Source organism: Patagioenas fasciata, chromosome 39 (genome assembly GCF_037038585.1).
Source record: "Patagioenas fasciata isolate bPatFas1 chromosome 39, bPatFas1.hap1, whole genome shotgun sequence".
Taxonomy (NCBI): domain Eukaryota; kingdom Metazoa; phylum Chordata; class Aves; order Columbiformes; family Columbidae; genus Patagioenas; species Patagioenas fasciata.
In genome coordinates, this window is record NC_092558.1 from 1,349,702 (window position 1) to 1,367,940 (window position 18,239).

The 18,239-nt window shown below is 60.9% G+C and overlaps 1 protein-coding gene across 1 annotated transcript; it reads left to right on the forward strand.

The window, feature by feature from the left end:
* The first annotated feature begins 299 nt into the window (after nucleotides 1-299).
* LOC136116077 (uncharacterized) lies at nucleotides 300-17,525 on the forward strand. The gene is made up of 21 exons (XM_065862302.2): nucleotides 300-805; nucleotides 1,773-1,876; nucleotides 2,436-2,590; nucleotides 3,170-3,338; nucleotides 4,584-4,707; nucleotides 5,350-5,465; nucleotides 5,561-5,775; nucleotides 6,194-6,302; nucleotides 6,373-6,576; nucleotides 7,401-7,472; nucleotides 8,733-8,842; nucleotides 9,365-9,756; nucleotides 9,948-10,051; nucleotides 10,626-10,780; nucleotides 11,736-11,904; nucleotides 12,441-12,564; nucleotides 13,349-13,461; nucleotides 14,030-14,244; nucleotides 15,463-15,571; nucleotides 16,378-16,581; nucleotides 17,370-17,525. Exons 1-21 carry the CDS (start codon nucleotides 410-412, stop codon nucleotides 17,434-17,436), a joined length of 3,426 nt encoding a protein of 1,141 aa, XP_065718374.2. The 5' UTR covers nucleotides 300-409; the 3' UTR covers nucleotides 17,437-17,525.
* Nucleotides 17,526-18,239: the final 714 nt, after the last annotated feature.

Genomic DNA, 18,239 nt, shown 5'->3' on the forward strand with positions numbered 1-18,239 from the left:
TGGCCCCCGTTGTCCCATTTGGTGACACCCACAGGCCCCGTTGTCACATTCGGCGACCCCTGCGGGCCCCGTCGTCACACTTTGTGGCCCCCATTGTCCCATTTGGTGACCCCATGGGCCCCGTCGCCACATTTGGTGGCGACTGTTGTCACATTTGGTGACCCCTGTGGGCCCTGTTGTCACATTTGGTGACACCCACAGGTCCCATTGTCACCCTCGCTGGCCTCTTTTGCCCATTTTCACTGGAAATTCACCCAAAACAAAGCCACAAACCCCATCTAGAAAGTCAAAGATTAACCCCAAGGCAACCGTTGACCCGACCGTAGGATCCAGCGCCAGTCGCGCCGCGGCGGCACCGGCAGCTCTTTTTGGGGTGAAACGCGGGGGTTTTGGGGCCGCCGGTGACGTCATGGCCTTCGCGGAGCTGCTGGCGCGCCTGGGGGGGATGGGCCGCTTCCAGGTGGCCACCGTGGCCCTGTTGGCCATGCCGGTGTTCATGATGGCGAGTCACAACCTGCTGCAGAACTTCACGGCCGCCGGTGTCGCCCACCGGTGCCGGTTGCGCTGGGAGGATGGTGACAACGGTGACAACGGTGACAACGGTGACAACGGTGACAACGGCACCGGGGAGTGGCTGCAGGCGTGGGTGCCGGCGGGCGAGCGGTGCCGGCGCTTCGTGGCCCCACAGTGGTGGCTCCTGGAGCCCAACGCGTCGGTGGCCAACGCCACGTGGCCCGAGACGGAGCCGTGCCGGGACGGGTGGACGTACGACCGAGGCGTCTTCAGCAGCACCATCGTCACCGAGGTACGGGGGGACACGGCAGGGACACAGGGGGGGACACGGGGCACTCAACGGAATGGGAGGTGGCTGTTGGTGTCACCATGTCAGTGTCACCATGTTGGTGTCACCGCGTTGGTGTCCCCACGTTGGTGTCCCCACGTTGGTGTCCCCACATCAGTGTCCACATTGGTGTCCCAACATTGAGGTCCCCACGTTGGGGTCCCCACGTCGGGGTCCCCATGTCAGTGTCACCACATTGGTGTCCCCATGTCGGTGTCACTCCATTGATGTCCCCACGCTGGTCTCACCAGGTTGATGTCCCCATGTCGGTGTCACCACGTTGGTGTCCCCATGTCAGTGTCTCAACGTTGAGGTCCCCACATCGGTGTCCCCATGTTGATGTTCCCCACGTCGGTGTCACCATGTTGATGTCCCCACATTGGTGTCCCCATGTCGGTGTCCCCATGTTGGTGTCACCACACTGGTGTTCCCACATGGGTGTCACCATATTGGTGCCACCACATCGGTGTCCCCATGGTGATGTCCCCACCTCGGTGTCACCGCGTTGATGTCCTCACACTGGTGTCCCCACGTCAATGTCACCATGTTGATGTCCCCACGTTGATGTCACCACATGGATGTCCCCACATCGGCGTCCCCATGTCGGTGTCACCACATTGATGTCCCCACATCGGTGTCCCCACGTTGACGTTGTCCAACTGGAGCATCTTCCCAACCTTTGCTGGAGGAACCTGCTGCTCTGAGAGCTCAGGAGGAAAAAGGGGGGACGTGGGGGTCGGTGGCCACCAACAAGGGGACAAAAAGGGACATCTGGCAGGACCTTCAGCCCATGGAGATGCTGGGAAGTGCCACCAAGTGCCGCATCTCGGTGTCACCGTTGGCCAAACGCTGGTTGGGTTGGGTCACCCCGACCCCAGCTCCGGTTTGGGGACATGCGGGGGTGTCCCCACCCGTGTCCTTGTCCCCGCAGTGGGACCTGGTGTGTGGCCAGCGGGGGATGAAGCAGGTGGCCCAGTCGCTCTACATGGCCGGGGTGCTGCTGGGGGGCCTGCTCTTCGGGAGCCTCTCGGACCGGTGAGCTTCGGCCTCCTCCTCCTCCCAGCTTCCTCCTCCTCACCCCCTCTTCTTCCTCCTGCTCTTCCTCTTCCTCCTCCTCCTCACCCCATCTTCTTCATCCCTTCTTCCTCCTCTTTGTCCTACTCATCACTTTCTTCTTCCTCTTCCTCCTCTTCTCCTCCTCCTCATGTCTTCCTTCTCTTCCTCCTCCTCATCCCCTCTTCTTCCTCCTCCTCTTCTTCCACTTCCTCTTCTTCCCCCTTTCTCCTCTTCCTCCTCCTCATCTTCCTCCTCTTTCTCCTTCTTCCTCTTCTCTTTCTCCCCCTTCCTCCTCCCCCTCCACCCCTCTTCCTCCTCCTCCTCTTCCTCCTTTCTCCTCCTCTTCCTCTTTCCTCCTCCCCTTCCTCCTCTTCCTCCTCCCCCTCCTCCTCTTCCTCCTTTCTCCTCCTCTTCCTCCTTTCTCTCCTCCTCCTCCTCCTCTTCCTTCTCCTCCCCCTCCCCCTCCTTCTCCTTCCTCCTCCTCCTCCTCTCTTCCTGCTCCTCCCTCCTCCTCCTCACGGTTCCTCCTCCCGCGCAGGTTCGGGCGCCGCTCGGTGCTGAGCTGGTGCCACCTGCAGCTGGCGGCCATGGGGACGGCGTCGGCCTTCGCGCCCACCTTCGCGTCCTACTGCGCCCTGCGCCTGCTGACCGGAGCCGCCTTCTCGGGGGTGCTGCTCAACAGCGTGTCCCTCGGTACGCGGCGCCGGCCCCCGAGCTGCTCCGTGTCTCTGACCTTCTCCGTGTCTCCGATCTTCTCCATGTCTCCCTCTTTCTCTGTGTCTTGTCCCTGCTTTTCTCCACGTCCCTGCTCTTCTCCATGTCCCTGTTCTTCTCCATGTCCCTGGTATCCATGTCTTGGTGTCCATGTCCTGGTCTCCATGTCTTGGTGTCCACATCCCGGTGTTCATGTCCTGGTCTCCATGTCTTGGTGTCCGCGTCCTGGTGTCCATGTCCCTGGTGTCCATGTCATGTCCCTGGTGTCCACGCCCCTGGTGTCCACGTCCCCGGTGTCCACGTCCCTGCTGTTCTCCATGTTGTGGTGCCCATATCCTGGTGTCCATGTCCCCGGTGTCCACGTCCCTGCTGTTCTCCATGTTGTGGTGCCCATATCCTGGTGTCCATGTCCCCGGTGTCCACGTCCCTGCTGTTCTCCATGTTGTGGTGCCCATATCCTGGTGTCCATGTCCCCGGTGTCCACGTCCCTGCTGTTCTCCATGTCGCGGTGCCCACATCCTGGTGTCCACATCCCGGTGTCCCATCGTGTCCCCCCAGCTCTGGAGTGGATGCCGACACGCGGGCGGGCGCTGGTGGGCACCTTCATGGGTTACTGCTACACGGTGGGGCAGTTCCTGCTGGCCGGGGTCGCCTACGCCGTCCCCCATTGGCGCTGGCTGCAGCTCACCGTGTCCCTGCCCTTCTTCGGCTTCTTCTGCTGCTCCTGGTGAGGAGGAGGGGGGGAAAGATGGACGCACGGACAGACGGATGAATGGAGAGAAGGTGTGAGGATGGGTGGCTGGTTGAAAGGTTGGGTGTGAGAAGGTTGGATGGAGAACATGGATGGAGAAGGATGAACAGAGATGAACGTGGATGGACGGAGAACATGGGTGGACAGAGGAGAATGTGGATGGATGGAGAGAAGGGTTAAGGATGGACAGAAGGTTGGATGGATGGACAGCTGGAGGGTTGGGCAGTTGGACGGTCACGAGGTTGGATGGTTGGACAGTCAGAAGGTTGGACGGTTGGATGGTTGGACGGTTGGATGTTTGGACAGTTGGATGGTCAGAAGGTTGGATGGTTGGACAGTTGGATGGTTGGATGGTCACGAGGCTGGACGGTTGGATGGTTGGACGGTCAGAAGGTTGGACGGTTGGATGGTTGGACAGTTGGATGGTCAGAAGGCTGGATGGTTGGACAGTTGGATGGTCATGAGGTTGGACAGTTGGACGGTCATGAGGTTGGACGGTTGGATGGTCAGAAGGTTGGACAGTTGGATGGTTGGACAGTTGGATGGCTGGATGGTCATGAGGCTGGACGGTTGGATGATTGGACGGTTGGATGATTGGACGGTTGGATGATTGGATGGTTGGATGGTCAGAAGGTTGGATGGTCAGAAGGCTGGATGGTCAGAAGGCTGGATGGTTGGACAGTTGGATGATCAGAAGGTTGGATGGTTGGACAGTTGGATGGCTGGATGGTCATGAGGTTGGATGGTTGGATGGTCAGAAGGTTGGATGGTTGGACAGTAGGATGGTTGGATGGTCAGAAGGTTGGATGGTTGGACAGTAGGATGGTTGGATGGTCAGAAGGTTGGATGGTTGGACAGTAGGATGGTTGGATGGTCATGACGCTGGATGGTTGGATGATTGGACAGTTGGATAGTCACGAGGTTGGACGGTTGGATGATTGGACGGTTGGATGGTCAGAAGGTTGGACAGTTGGCTGAACCCCAGCCTGGTGTGGCACCCTTGGGGCCAACAGAAGCGGGTGGCGGCGGGCCCGCGGCCGCCCGTGTCCGTGTCCGTGTCCGTGTCCGTGTCCGTGCCCGTGCCCGTGCCCGTGCCCGTGCCCGTGCCCGTGTCCGTGTCCGTGTCCGTGTCCGTGCCCGTGCCCGTGCCCGTGTCCGTGTCCGTGTCCGTGTCCGTGCCCGTGTCCGTGCCCGTGTCCGTGCCCGTGTCCGTGTCCACAGGTGGCTGACGGAGTCGGCGCGCTGGCTGGTGATGGTGGGGAGGCCCCAACAGGCGCTGCGGGAGCTGCGCAAGGTGGCCAAGCTCAACGGGAAGGAGGAGGAAGGGGACAAGCTGGACATCGAAGTAAAAGGGGCCCTGGGGCATCTCAGGGGGCTGGTGGGAGTGGGGACCCCCCTTCTGACCTGAGGTCAATGGTGGGGGGTCCCCAAACCCATCTGTCCCCCCAACACCCGTCCATCCCCGTGGACAACTGGCCATCTGTCTGTCCAGCCCTCTCCATCATCTCCAGTTCCTCCATCATCTCCACCATCTCATCTCCATCATCTCCTCCTCCATCTCATCTCCTCAATCATCTCCATCTCTACCATCTTCATCATCTCCATCATTTCATCTCAATCATCTCCATCTCCACCATCTTCATAATCTCCAATTCCTCCATTATCTCCTCCATCTCCATCATCTCCATCTCCTCAATCATCTCCAATTCCTCCATAATCTCCTCCATCTCCATCATCTCCTCAATCATCTCCATCTCTACCATCTTCATCATCTCCAATTCCTCCATCATCTCCTCCATCTCATCTCTGTCATCTCATCTCCATCATCTCCTCCATCTCCATCATCTCCACCATCTCATCTCCATCATCTCCTCCATGATCTCCATCTCCTCCATCTCCCTGCCCCTCAGTCCCCTCTCTGCTCCTCCCACCCCCAAAGGAGCAGAGGAACCCCCATGTCCCCCCATGTCCCCCCGTGTCCCCCCAGACCCTGCGCTCCCACATGCAGACGGAAACGTCGGCGGCCGGGCCGCGGCACTCGGTGCTGGACCTGGTGCGGACGCCGGTCGTGCGCCGCATCTCCTGCTGCCTCAGCTTCGTCTGGTACGGCTGGGGTGTCCTCCTGGGTCCCCCCGAACTCCTGGGTCCCCATCCCTGCGCCCCGAGCTGCTCACCCGTCCCCCACATCCCCCACCCAGGTTCTCCACCAGCTTCGCCTATTATGGGCTGGCCATGGACCTGCAGAACTTCGACTTCGACATCTTCGTGATGCAGCTGGTGTTCGGCGCCGTGGACATCCCGGCCAAGCTCATGTCCGTCCTCACCATCACCTTCGTGGGCCGGCGCTTCACCCAGTCGTTCGCCCTCATCTTGGCCGGTTTGGCCATCCTGGCCAACATCCTGGTGCCGCGAGGTGAGGGGGGCGGTGGCCGCACTGGGTTGAGCTCGGGGTGGTGGCCACGGTGGCCCCTTGGTCTCCAGCAGCACCTGGAAGGTCCAACCTCAACTCAACCCATTGAGAAGTTGGGTTATTTCAACCATTTGCCGGAAATCGCGGTGATTTGGGGTCTCCCCTCCCCGTCCCCCATTGCCAACCCAATGGTGCCACCAAGGTGGTGGTCGCGGCAGCCCCATTGGGTTGACATGGAGGTGGTGGCCACGGTGGCCCCTTGGTCTCCAGCACCACCTGGAGGGACCAAACCAACCTCAGCTCAACCCATTGAGAAGTTGGGTTATTTCAACCATTTGCCGGAAATCGCGGCGATTCGGGGTCTCCTGTCCCCATCGCTTGCCCAAGCGGCACCGCCGCGTGTCACCGCGTGTCCCCGCAGAGCTGCGGACGCTCCGCACCACGCTGGCCGTGCTGGGGAAGGGCTGCTTGGCCGCATCCTTCAACTGCGCCTTCCTGTACACGGGGGAGCTCTACCCGACCGTGATCCGGTGAGACCCGCGGGCGCCGGGGTGGCCACGGCGGCACCGGACGGCCCCTCAGCGTCTCCTGTGCCCACAGGCAGACGGGGATGGGCTTGGCCAACACGCTGGCGCGGGCGGGCAGCATCATGGCGCCGCTGGTGCGCATGGCGGGGGACGCGGTCCCGGCGCTGCCGCTCATCATCTACGGCGCCGCTCCGGTGCTGTCGGGGCTGGTGGCCACGTTCCTGCCCGAGACCCGCGACACCGCGCTGCCGGAGACGATGCAGGACCTGCAGCGGAGGTGGGATGGACGGACGGACGGAACGGGGAGGGATGGAGGGATGGACGGACGGGGGGACGCGGTGGGGAGGGAGAGAAGGGGTGGTGGGGTGTGGGGATGGAGGGACAGATGGACAGAGGGTTGGTGGGACAGGGGGATGGATGGATGGACAGTTGGGTGGATGTGGGGATGGATGGATGGATGGATGGATGGATGGACAGATGGACAGAGGGTTGGTGGGACGGGGGGATGGATGGATGGACAGTTGGGTGGATGTGGGGATGAATGGAGGGTTGGTTGGACATGGGGATGGACAGACAGACAGACAGAGGGTTGGTTGGACATGGGGATGGATGGATGGAGGGTTGGTGTGACATGGGGATGGACAGACAGACGGACAGATGGTTGGTGGAACATTGGGATGGATGGACAGATGGACGGAGGGTTGGTGGGACGTGGGGATGGACAGAGGGTTGGACAGGGGTGTGGATGGATGGACAGACAGAGGGTTGGACAGGGGGGTGGATGGATGGACAGACATAGGGTTGGCCGGGCATGGGGATGGATGGACCAAGGGTTGGACATGGGGATGGACAGACAGACAGAGGGCTGGATGGGGGGATGGACAGACGGACAGTGGCGCGACGAGCAGAGCAAGGGACGGACGAAAGGACGGACAGAGGGACAGACACAGGGATGGACAGAGGGACGGACACAGGGACGGACAGAGGGACGGACACGTCAGTGGGGCAAGAGGGGGGGACAACGACACCAAAACCACCCGGACCCCCCCAACCCCCACCCAACGCCCCCCTGGCCCCTCCCCCACGCTCGGTGTCCCGCAGGCCCCACCCCCGCGATGACGCCGCCGGGAGCCTCCAGGTGCCGCTTCGCGCCGACGTCACCGCGGGGGCCTCGTAGAGCCCCCCCGGACCCCAAATCCCACCCCTAGGCCCCAAATCCCACCCCCAGGCCCCACATTGATGCAGTGGGGGGTGGGGGGGGAGTTGGGGGGCTCCCCCCCCCACCCCGAAGAGCCAAGTGACACCGGTGACATCGACCACCGAGAATCCCCGTGGAGGTTGGGGACAACGTCCCCTCCCCGCCCCCCCCAATAAATGGAGTAAAATAAACGTTTAAAAAGCAGAAAATGGTTCAAAGCGCGGGGGTGGGGACGGGGGGGAGGGGCGGATGTTTTCCCACCCGCGGGGGGTCCCGAGCAGCTGGGCTGCCCCACCCCCAACAGCAACACGGGACCTGCGGGGGGGCAGCGGCCTCGTGACCCCTGCCGGGGGGAGGGGGACGGAGCAGGGGGACCCAGGCGTCCGGGGGACCCAGGCGTCCGGGAGAGCCAGGCGGCCGGGGGGACCCAGGCGTCCGGGAGAGCCAGATGGCCGGGGGGACCCAAGCATCCGGGGGGACCCAGGCGGTCGGGGGGACCCAGGCATCTGGGAGAGCCAGGCGTCCGGGGGGACCCAGGCGTCCGGGGGGACCCAGGTGTCTGGGAGAGCCAGGCATCTGGGGGGACCCAGGCGTCCGGGGGGACCTCGAGGACCCACAGATCCCGGGTATCCCCCCCTTGCCATGTCCCCCTCCATGTCCCCCCGGCTGGGGTTGCGGGTGGGGGGGGCGGAAGCACCCAAGGGTGTCATCGGTTGGGGCGGTTTCGCGTCACCGAACCGCAACGGGGTCAAAGATCAAGGGGGTGGGGGGGGCTTTAAAAGGGGGTGGGGACAATGAAGGGGGCGGGGCCAGCGCCAGAGGGACGAGGGAGCTGCCGGAGCCGGGACTGGGAGACACCGGGAGGAATCGAAGCCGTTACCGGGTGAGTGGACCAATCGGTGATCAATACCTCGATCGGGAGAGGCCAATGGGTGCGCAGGAGGGAGGTTGAGGATCAATAGACTGAGCAATGGAGGGAAGGGGGATCAACAGGGAGGTTATAGGTCAAGAAGGTGATCAATAGAGAGATTGGGATCAATACATTGATCAATAAAAGGATGAGAAAGCAACAGATTGAGATCAAAGATCAATAGATTGAGATTAAAGATCAACAGATCAATCAACAGAAAGCCTGATCAATAGGAATACTATAGGCAAATTGATTGATAGATAAGGATCAATACATTGATTGATCAGATGATAACTCAATAAATCGGTCAATAGATCAATTGATCAAGAGAGAGCGACGGAGCAGTTGATCAATCGATGAAGATCCCAACATTGATCGATAGATTATGGGCCAGTGGGTCGATCAACAGAGACCAATCGATCAATCAATCAAGAGGTTAAAGGTCAATAAATTGATCCATGACCAACCCTTGGGCCAACACTTGACCACCCCTTGGTCACCCCTTGGCCAACCCTTTGGCCAACCCTTGGTCACCCCTTGGCCAACCATTGGCCAACCCTTGGCCAACACTTCCTCACCCATTGGCCAACCATTGGCCATTCTTTGGTCAACCCTTGGGCCAACGCTTGGCCATTCTTTGGCCAACCTTTGGGCCAACACTTGGCCAACCCTTGGCCAACCCTTGGTCACCCCTTGGCCAACCCTTGGCCACCCCTTGGTCACCCCTTGGCCAACCCTTGGCCATTCTTTGGCCAACCCTTGGCCAACCCTTTGGCCACCCCTTGGTCACCCCTTGGCCAACCCTTGGCCACCCATTGGCCAACCACTGGCCAACACTTGGTCACTTGGTCACCCCTTGGTCAACCCTTGGCCAACCATTGGCCAACCGTTGGCCATTCTTTGGGCAACTCTTGGCCAACCGTTGGCCACCCCTCAAGCTCTCCTCCCCTCCCCCAGCTGACCTTGACCTCGCCATGACCTTTGCGGAGCTGCTGGCGCGGCTGGGGGGGATGGGCCGTTTCCAGGTGTGCTACGTGGCCGCGCTGGCGGCGCCGCTGCTCATGCTGCCCAGCCACAACCTGCTGCAGAACTTCACCGCGGGCGTCCCCGAGCACCACTGCCGGCCCCGCGCCGCGGCCAACGGCAGCGCCGCCGCCGTCCCGCTCGTTGTCGCCATCCCCCGCGACGGTCACCAGCGGCCCCAGCGCTGCCGGCGCTTCGTGGAGCACCAGTGGGGCCTCCTGGGCGCCAACGGCACCAACGGCACCGGCGGCGGCGCCGACACAGAGCCCTGTCGTGACGGGTGGACCTACCACGACGGCGTCTTCGCACGCACCATCGTCACCGAGGTCTCGGGGGTCCGGGAGGGACGGGGACCCAGGCGTCCGGGGATGGATGGGGACACAGGCATCTGGGGATGGACGGGGACCCAGGCGTCTGGGAATGGATGGGGACCCAGGCATCCGGGCAGTTGGGGACCCAGGCATCCGGGCAGTTGGGGACCCAGGCATCCGGGGGTGACGCAGCTGTCCCCGGGCAGTGGGACCTGGTGTGCGAGGCCAAGGCGCTGCGGGACGTGGCCCAGTCCATCTACATGGCGGGGGTCCTGCTGGGGTCCATCATCTTCGGGGTCCTGTCCGACAGGTACCACGGGAACTGGGGGGACTGGGAAGAACTGTGAGGAACTGGGAAGGGGTGGGGATGGAGGCACTGGGAGGAACTGGGAGGCACTGGGAGGAGGAGAAGGGGAGAGACGTCTTGTGTCCCCATCCCAGTGCTCCCAGTGCCCTGTGTCCCCATCCCAGTGCTCCCAGTGCTCCCAGTGCCCCATGTCTCCATCCCAGTGCTCCCAGTGCCCCATGTCCCCATCCCAGTGCTCCCAGTGCTCCCAGTGCTCCCAGTGCCCCATGTCTCCATCCCAGTGCTCCCAGTGCCCTGTGTCCCCATCCCAGCACTCCCAGTACCCCGTATCACCCATCCCAGTGCTCCCAGTGCCCCGTGTCACCATCCCAGTGCTCCCAGTGCTCTCAGTGCCCCGTGTCCCCATCCCAGTGCTCCCAGTGCTCCCATTGCCCCATGTCACCCACCCCAGTGCTCACAGTGCCCCATGTCACCCATCCCAGTGCTCCCATTGCGCTGTGTTACCCACCCCAGTGCTCCCAGTGCCCCGTGTCACCCATCCCAGTGCTCCCAGTGCTCCCAGTGCCGTGTCCCGCAGGTGGGGGCGCCGGCTGGTGCTGAGCTGGTGTTACCTGCAGCTGGGGGTGTCGGGGACGGTGACATCGGTCGCTCCCACCTTTGTCACCTACTGTCTGTGCCGCTGCCTGGGGGGCATGGCCATGGCGGGGGTGGCGCTCAACTCGGCCTCGCTCTGTGAGACATGGGGACACGGGGGGGACTGGGGACACTGGGGGAACCTGGGGACACCGTGGGGAGTGGGGACAAGGGGGTGTCTGGTCCCACCACCAGTGACCTTCGGGGGCACCTGCTCTCCCCTCAACCCCTGTGAGGGTCCCAGTTCTCCCAGTTTGGCCCCATTGACCCTTGGGATGACCCAAAATCCAACCATTGACCGTTGGGTTGACCAAACAACCAACCATTGACCCAAACTCCAACCATGGACCCAACAACCACCCACTGACCCTTGGGATGACCCAAAATCCAACCATTGACCATTGGGTTGACCAACCAACCAACCATTGACCGTTAGATTGACCCAACCTCCAACCATTGACACAAATGCCAACCATTGACCATTGGGTTGACCAAACTCAAACCATTGACCATTGGGTTGACCCAACCACCAACCATTGACCCAACCTCCAACCACTGACCCAACCTCCAACCATTGACTCTTGGGTTGACCCAACCTCCAACCATTGACCTGAACTCCAACCATTGACCCTTGGGTTGACCAAACAACCAACCATTGACCATTGGGTTGATCATACAACCAACCCTTGACCCAAACTCCAACCATTGACCCTTGGGTTGACCCAACCTCCAACCAGTGACCATTGGGTTGACCCAACCTCCAACCATTGACCCAACCTCCAACCAGTGACCATTGGGTTGACCCAACCTCCAACCATTGACCCCAAATCCAACCATTGATCATTGGGTTGACCCAACCTCCAACCATTGACCCAACCTCCAACTACTGACCCAACCTCCAACCATTGACCCTTGGGTTGACCCAACCTCCAACCATTGACCCCAAATCCAACCATTGACCCTTGGGATGACCCAACCTCCAACCACGGCCCCTTGGGTCCCCGCCCTCCCGCCATTGCCCCCGGGAGCTCACGGTGACGCGGTTTCCGGGCAGGCATGGAATGGATCCCCACGGGCGCCCGCGCCGTGGTCGGCACCATCAACGGCTACTCCTACACGCTGGGCCAGTTCGTGCTGGCCGGCGTGGCCTTCGCGCTCCCCCAGTGGCGCCAGCTGCAGCTCGCCGTGTCCCTGCCCTTCTTCCTCTTCTTCCTCTACTCCTGGTACGGGGGACCCAGGCGTCCGGGCGGCTGCCCCGCCCCCACCACGCTGGGTTTTGGGGGGGTCCTGGGGGGCCTGTGGAAGGGAGTGGGGACACCTAAGTCCTCAGTGGGTGGTGGAGGGTGGGAAAAGGGACCCACCCCGGATGCCTGGGTCCCTCCCGAACTCCTGGGTCCCCCACTCTCCTGGGTACCCCTGAACTCCTGGGTCCCCTGCACTCCCGGGTCCCCTCGAACTCCTGGGTCCCTCTGCACTCCTAGGTCCCCCACACTCCCGGGTCCCCCACACTCCTGGGTTCCCCCACACTCCTGGGTCCCTCCCGCACTTCTGGGTCTCCCGAACTCCTGGGTCCCTCCCGAACTCACAGGTCCCTCCCACACTCCTGGGTCTCCCTGCACTCCTGGGTCCCTCCCGCACTTCTGGGTCTCCCGAACTCCTGGGTCCCTCCCGAACTCCCGGGTCCCCCGAACTCCTGGGTCCCTCCCGAACTCCCGGGTCCCCCGAACTCCTGGGTCCTCCCGCACTCCTGGGTCCCCAGGCTGCTGCCCGAGTCCGCGCGCTGGCAGGTGATCTCGGGGAGGCCCGACCTGGCCCTCAAGGGGCTCCGTAAAGTCGCTCGTGTCAACGGGAGGAGGGACGAGGGTGACAAGCTCAGCCCGGAGGTGACGGGGGGGCCACCCCCCACCCCAAATCACCATGACACCCCCAGATCCCCCCCACCCCTCAGATCCGCCCCAGATCCCACCCCCAATTCCCCCCAGTTCTCCCCAGTTCCCACCTGGATCCCCCCCATATCCCACCCCCATATCCCACGCCCAATTCCCTCCTGGATCCCCCCCATATTCCACCCCCAATGCCCCCCTGGATCCCACCAGATCCCACCCCCAATTCCCCCCAGTTCTCCCCAGTTCCCCCCTGGATCCCCCCCATATCTCACCCCCGTATTCCACCCCCAATTACCCCCCCAGTTTCCCCCTGGATCCCCCCATATCCCACCCCCAATTCCCTCCTGGATCACCCCCAGATCCCACCCCCAATTCCCCCAAGTCTCCCCAGTTCCCCCCTGGATTCCCCCCATATCCCAGCCCCAATTCTCCCCCAAATCCCCCCAGTTCCCCCCTGGATCCCCCCCGGATCCCACCCCCAATTCACCCCTGGATCCCCCCCTGGATCCCACCCCAATTCCCCCCAATTTCCCCCTGGATCCCCTCCAGAACCCACCCCCAATTTCCCCCCGGATCCCCCCCAGATCCCACCCCAATTCCCCCCAATTTCCCCCTGGATCCCCTCCAGAACCCACCCCCAATTTCCCCCCGGATCCCCCCCAGATCCCACCCCAATTCCCCCCAATTCCCCCCTGGATCCCCTCCAGATCCCACCCCCAATTTCCCCCTGGATCCCCCCCGATCCCACCCCCCGTTCCCCCAACCCCCCGTGTCCCCGCAGGTGCTGCAGACCCTGGGGGTCCCGGGGGTCCCGAGGGGCCCTGGGGGGGCCGTGGCCGCCCTGATCCGCAGCCCCGGGATCCGCAGGGTGAGCGGCGGCGTCGCCTGCGTCTGGCAAGTGATTTGGGGCAAAAAAAGGGCTTTTTGGGAAAAACACATTTTGGGGGAAAACAGCCACATTTTGGGGGGAAATCCCACCGTTTTGAGGGTCCAAACTCACCTTTTTTGGGGGTCAAACCCAACTTTTGAGGGTCAAACCCCACTCTTGTTGGCCAAACCCAAACTCTCGTTGGCCAAACCCAAACTCTCATTGGCCAAACCCCCACTCTCATTGGTCAACCCCCAACTCTCGTTGGCCAAACCCCCAACTCTTGCTGGTCAGTACTCAACTCTCATTGGCCAAAACCCAACTCTCATTGGCCAGTACTCAACTCTCATTGGCCAAACCCCCAGTCCTGTTGGCCAAACCCAAACTCTCATTGGCCAAACCCCCACTCTCGTTGGCCAAACCCCCACTCTCATTGACCAGTACCCAACTCTCGTTGGCCAGTACCCAACTTCTGGTGGCCAAACCCACCTTTTGGTGGCCAAACCCACCTCTTGAGCCCAAACTCACTGTTTGGGTCCCAAAGCGGCCGTTTTGGGTGCCGTGTTCTGAGCGGGACCGCGGGGTTTGGGGCAGGTTCTCCACCAGCTTTGCGTACTACGGGCTGGCCATGGACCTGCAGGGCTTCGGCGTGGACGTGTACGTGAGCCAGCTGCTCTTCGCCGCCGTGGACGTGCCGGCCAAGCTGGCGTCAGCCGTGGTTGCGACGCGCTGGGGCCGGCGCGTGGCGCAGGGCGGCTCCTTGGCGCTGGCCGGGGGCTGCATCCTGGCCAACATGCTGGTGCCCAGCGGTGGGTGCAGGGGATGGGGTGGAGGGGTTGGGGTGGGACGCGATGGGGTGGAGGAGATGGGGTGGGACACGATGGGGTGGGACACGATGGGGTGGGACACGATGGGGTGGGACACGATGGGGTGGAGGGGATGGGGTGGAGGAGATGGGGTGGAGGAGATGGGGTGGAGGAGATGGGGTGGAGGAGATGGGGTGGGACACGATGGGGTGGGACACGATGGGGTGAAGGGGATGGGATGGAGGAGATGGGGTGGGACACGATGGGGTGGGACACGATGGGGTGAAGGGGATAGGGTGGAGGAGATGGGGTGGAGGAGATGGGGTGGAGGAGATGGGGTGGGGTAGAGGAGATGAGGTGGAGGAGATGGGGTGGAGGAGATGAGATGGGGTAGAGGAGATGAGGTGGAGATGAGATGGGGTAGAGGAGATGGGGTGGAGGAGATGGGGTGGAGGTTGAAGGACGATGGGATGGAGGACGATGGGATGGAGGGATGAAGAACAATGGAATGGAGGATGATGGGATGGAAGATGATGGGGTGGAAGACGATGGGATGGAGGACGATGGGATGGAGGACGATGGGATGGAGGGATGAAGAACAATGGAATGGAGGATGATGGGATGGAAGATGATGGGATGGAGGACGATGGGATGGAGGACGATGGGATGGAGAGATGAAAAACAATAGGATGGAGGACGATGGGATGGAGGACGATGGAAGATGATGGGATGGGGAGATGAAGAACAATGGGATGGAGGACGATGGAAGATGATGGGATGGGGAGATGAAGAACAATGGGATGGAGGATGATGAGATGGAGGACAATGGGCTGGAGGACGATGGAAGATGATGGGATGGAGAGATGAAGAACAACGGGATGCAGGATGATGGGATGGAAGTCGATGGAAGATGATGGGTTGAAGGACAATGGGACAGAGGATGATAGGGTGGAGGACGATGGAAGATGATGGGATGGAGAGATGAAGGAGAATGGGATGGAGGATGATGGGATGGAAAATGATGGGGTGGAGGACGATGGGGTGGAAAGAGAAAAGACAATGGGATGGAGGGACAAAGGACAATGGGATGGAAGATGATGGAAGATGATGGGCTGGACGATGATGGGGTGGAGGGTGCAGGGTCACTGGTGGCACCTGGGCCACTCTTTGGTGGGTCCCCGGGACACTGGGGCCGCGGTGCCACCTCCTGCCCCACCCTAGAGCTGCAGCCGCTGCGCTTGACCTTGGCCGTGATCGGGAAGGGCGCCCTGGCCGGCTCCTTCAACTGCGCCTACATCTTCACCGGGGAGCTCTTCCCCACCGTCATCAGGTGCGTGGCCACACCCGGTGGGCGGGGCCACCTGCACTGGGCGGGGCCACCCACAGTGGGAGGGGCCACCACAGGCCAACCTCTGCCCACCCAACTGCTCATCCAGCCATGAACCAACCCAACCAATCAACCCAACCAAACATCCAACCAATCAACCCAACCCACGAACCAACCCAACCAACCAATCAACCCAACCAATGATTCAACCCAACCAACCATCCATCCAACCAATCAACCCAACCAATCAACCCAACCAATCAACCCAACCAATCAACCCAACCAACGATTCAACCCAACCAACGATTCAACCCAACCAACCAATCAACCCAACCAACCAATCAACCCAACCAACGATTCAACCCAACCAACCAATCAACCCAACCAACGATTCAACCCAACCAACCAATCAACCCAACCAACCATCCAACCAATCAACCCAACCAACCATCCAACCAATCAACCCAACCAACCATCCAACCAATCAACCCAACCAACCATCCAACCAATCCAACCAACCAACCCAACCAACCAATCAACCCAACCAACCAATAAACCCAACCAACAATTCAACCCAACCAACAATTCAACCCAACCAATCAATCAACTCAACCAATCAATCAACCCAACCATCCATCCAATCAACCCAACCATCCATCCAGTCAACCCAACCAACCATCCAATCAACCCAACCAACCATCAACCCAACCATCCATCCAACCAACTCAACCATCCATCCAACCAATCAACCCAACCAACCTCCCACCCCCGATCTTCTCCCGTCCCGACCCGCGGCTGTCCTGGCGCAGGCAGACGGGGCTGGGGCTCGGCGGCACCATGGCGCGCGTGGGCGGGATGATGGCGCCGCTGGTGCGCGTGGCCGGCGACGCGGCCCCCGCGCTGCCCCCCGTCATCTACGGGGTGACCCCCGCGCTCTCGGCCCTCCTCACCCTCCTGCTGCCCGAGACGCGCAACGTGCCGCTGCCCGAGACCCTGCGCGACCTGGAGGCGCGGTGAGGGGCTGCGCCGGGGCGACCGGAGCTCGGGGGGACACGGGGGGTTTGGGAACCAGAGTTTGGGGGGAAACAGGGGGGTTGGGAACCAGAGTTTGGGGGGAAATGGGGAGGTTGGGGACCAAGAGTTTGGGGGAAAATGGGGGGTTTGGGAACCAGAGTTTGGGGGAAAAACGGGGTTTGGGGACCAGAGTTTGGGGGAAAACAGGGGGTGTGGGGACCCAGAGTTTGGGGTGAAAAACAGGGAGTTTGGGCAAGAAGGGACCAAGAGTTTGGGGTGAGGAACATGGGGTTTGGGGCAAGAAGGGACCAAGAGTTTGGGGTGAAGAACGGGGGGTTTGGGGACCAAGGGGGGACCAAGAGTGTGGGGGGAAAACAGGGGGTTTGGGGACCCAGAGTTTGGGGGAAGATGGGGGGTTTGGGAACCAGAGTTTGGGGGAAAAACAGGGGGTTTGGGGCAAGAGGGGACCAAAAGTTTGGGGTGAAGAACAGGGGGTTTGGGGACCAAGAGTTTGGGGTGAAGAACAGGGGGTTTGGGGATCAAGAATTTGTGGTGAAACAGGGGGTTTGGGGACCAAGAGTTTGGGGGAAACAGGGGGTTTGGGCACCAAGAATTTGGGGTGAAGAACAGGGGGTCTGGGGCAGGAAGGGATGAGGGGTTTGGGGTGAGAACAGACCAAGATTTTGGGGTGAAAACCAGAGGTTTTGGGTCAAGAAGGGACGGAGGTTTTGGGGTGAGAAGTGACGGAGGTTTTGGGGCAAGAAGTGAGGGTTTTGGGTCCTGGCAGAGCCGGTCACCCCAAGGCCGCCGACGCCACCACCGTCACCGTCCCCCTGAGCGACACCAAAGCCTGACGGGGACGCCGTTATTTAACCAACTTCACCAAAACGCCGGGTTTTCTACCAAACCCAGGGGACCCAGGCGTCCGGGACACCCCCCCCGCCCCAATCAGCTTAATGAGGATTAAGGTCCCCCAATCATTACCCGGCCGCCTGGGTCCCGATCCTGCGGCTCCGGCCTTTGCCCTAACGCGGCTCATTTGGCTGAAAAATAAAGTTGCAGAGGATTAATTTTCACGTCACGCCCCTAATCGGGGGGATTTTACCCCAAAAATGAGGCCACAGTCATTGAGTTGTGGCCCAGAAGCAAAATTGGGGGTTTTAACCCAAAAAATAGGGTGGGAAAAGCTCAGTATCAGCACTCATAGGAGTCACATGGAAGTACCAAAATTGGGGATTTTTAAACCAAAAAACGGTGGGAAAAGCTCAGTCTCAGCACTCACAGAAGCCATAGAAAAGGACCAAAATCGGGGGGTTTTACCCCAAAAAATAGGGTGGGAAAAGCTCAGTATCAGCACTCACAGGAGCCATAGGAAAGGACCAAAATTGGGGGTTTTTACCCCAAAAAACAGGGTGGGAAAAACTCAGTCTCAGCACTCACAGAAACCATAGAAAAGGACCAAAATTGGGGGTTTTTACCCCAAAAATCAGGGTGGGAAAAGCTCAGTCTCAGCACCCACAGAAACCACATGGAATTACCAAAATTGGGGGGTTCTACCCCAAAACCAGCTCTCACAGAAGCCACACAAACGCACCTAAATCGTGGTATTTTACCCCAAATGCAACGCCCCCCGTGCCCCAAACGCCCCCGTTTTGCC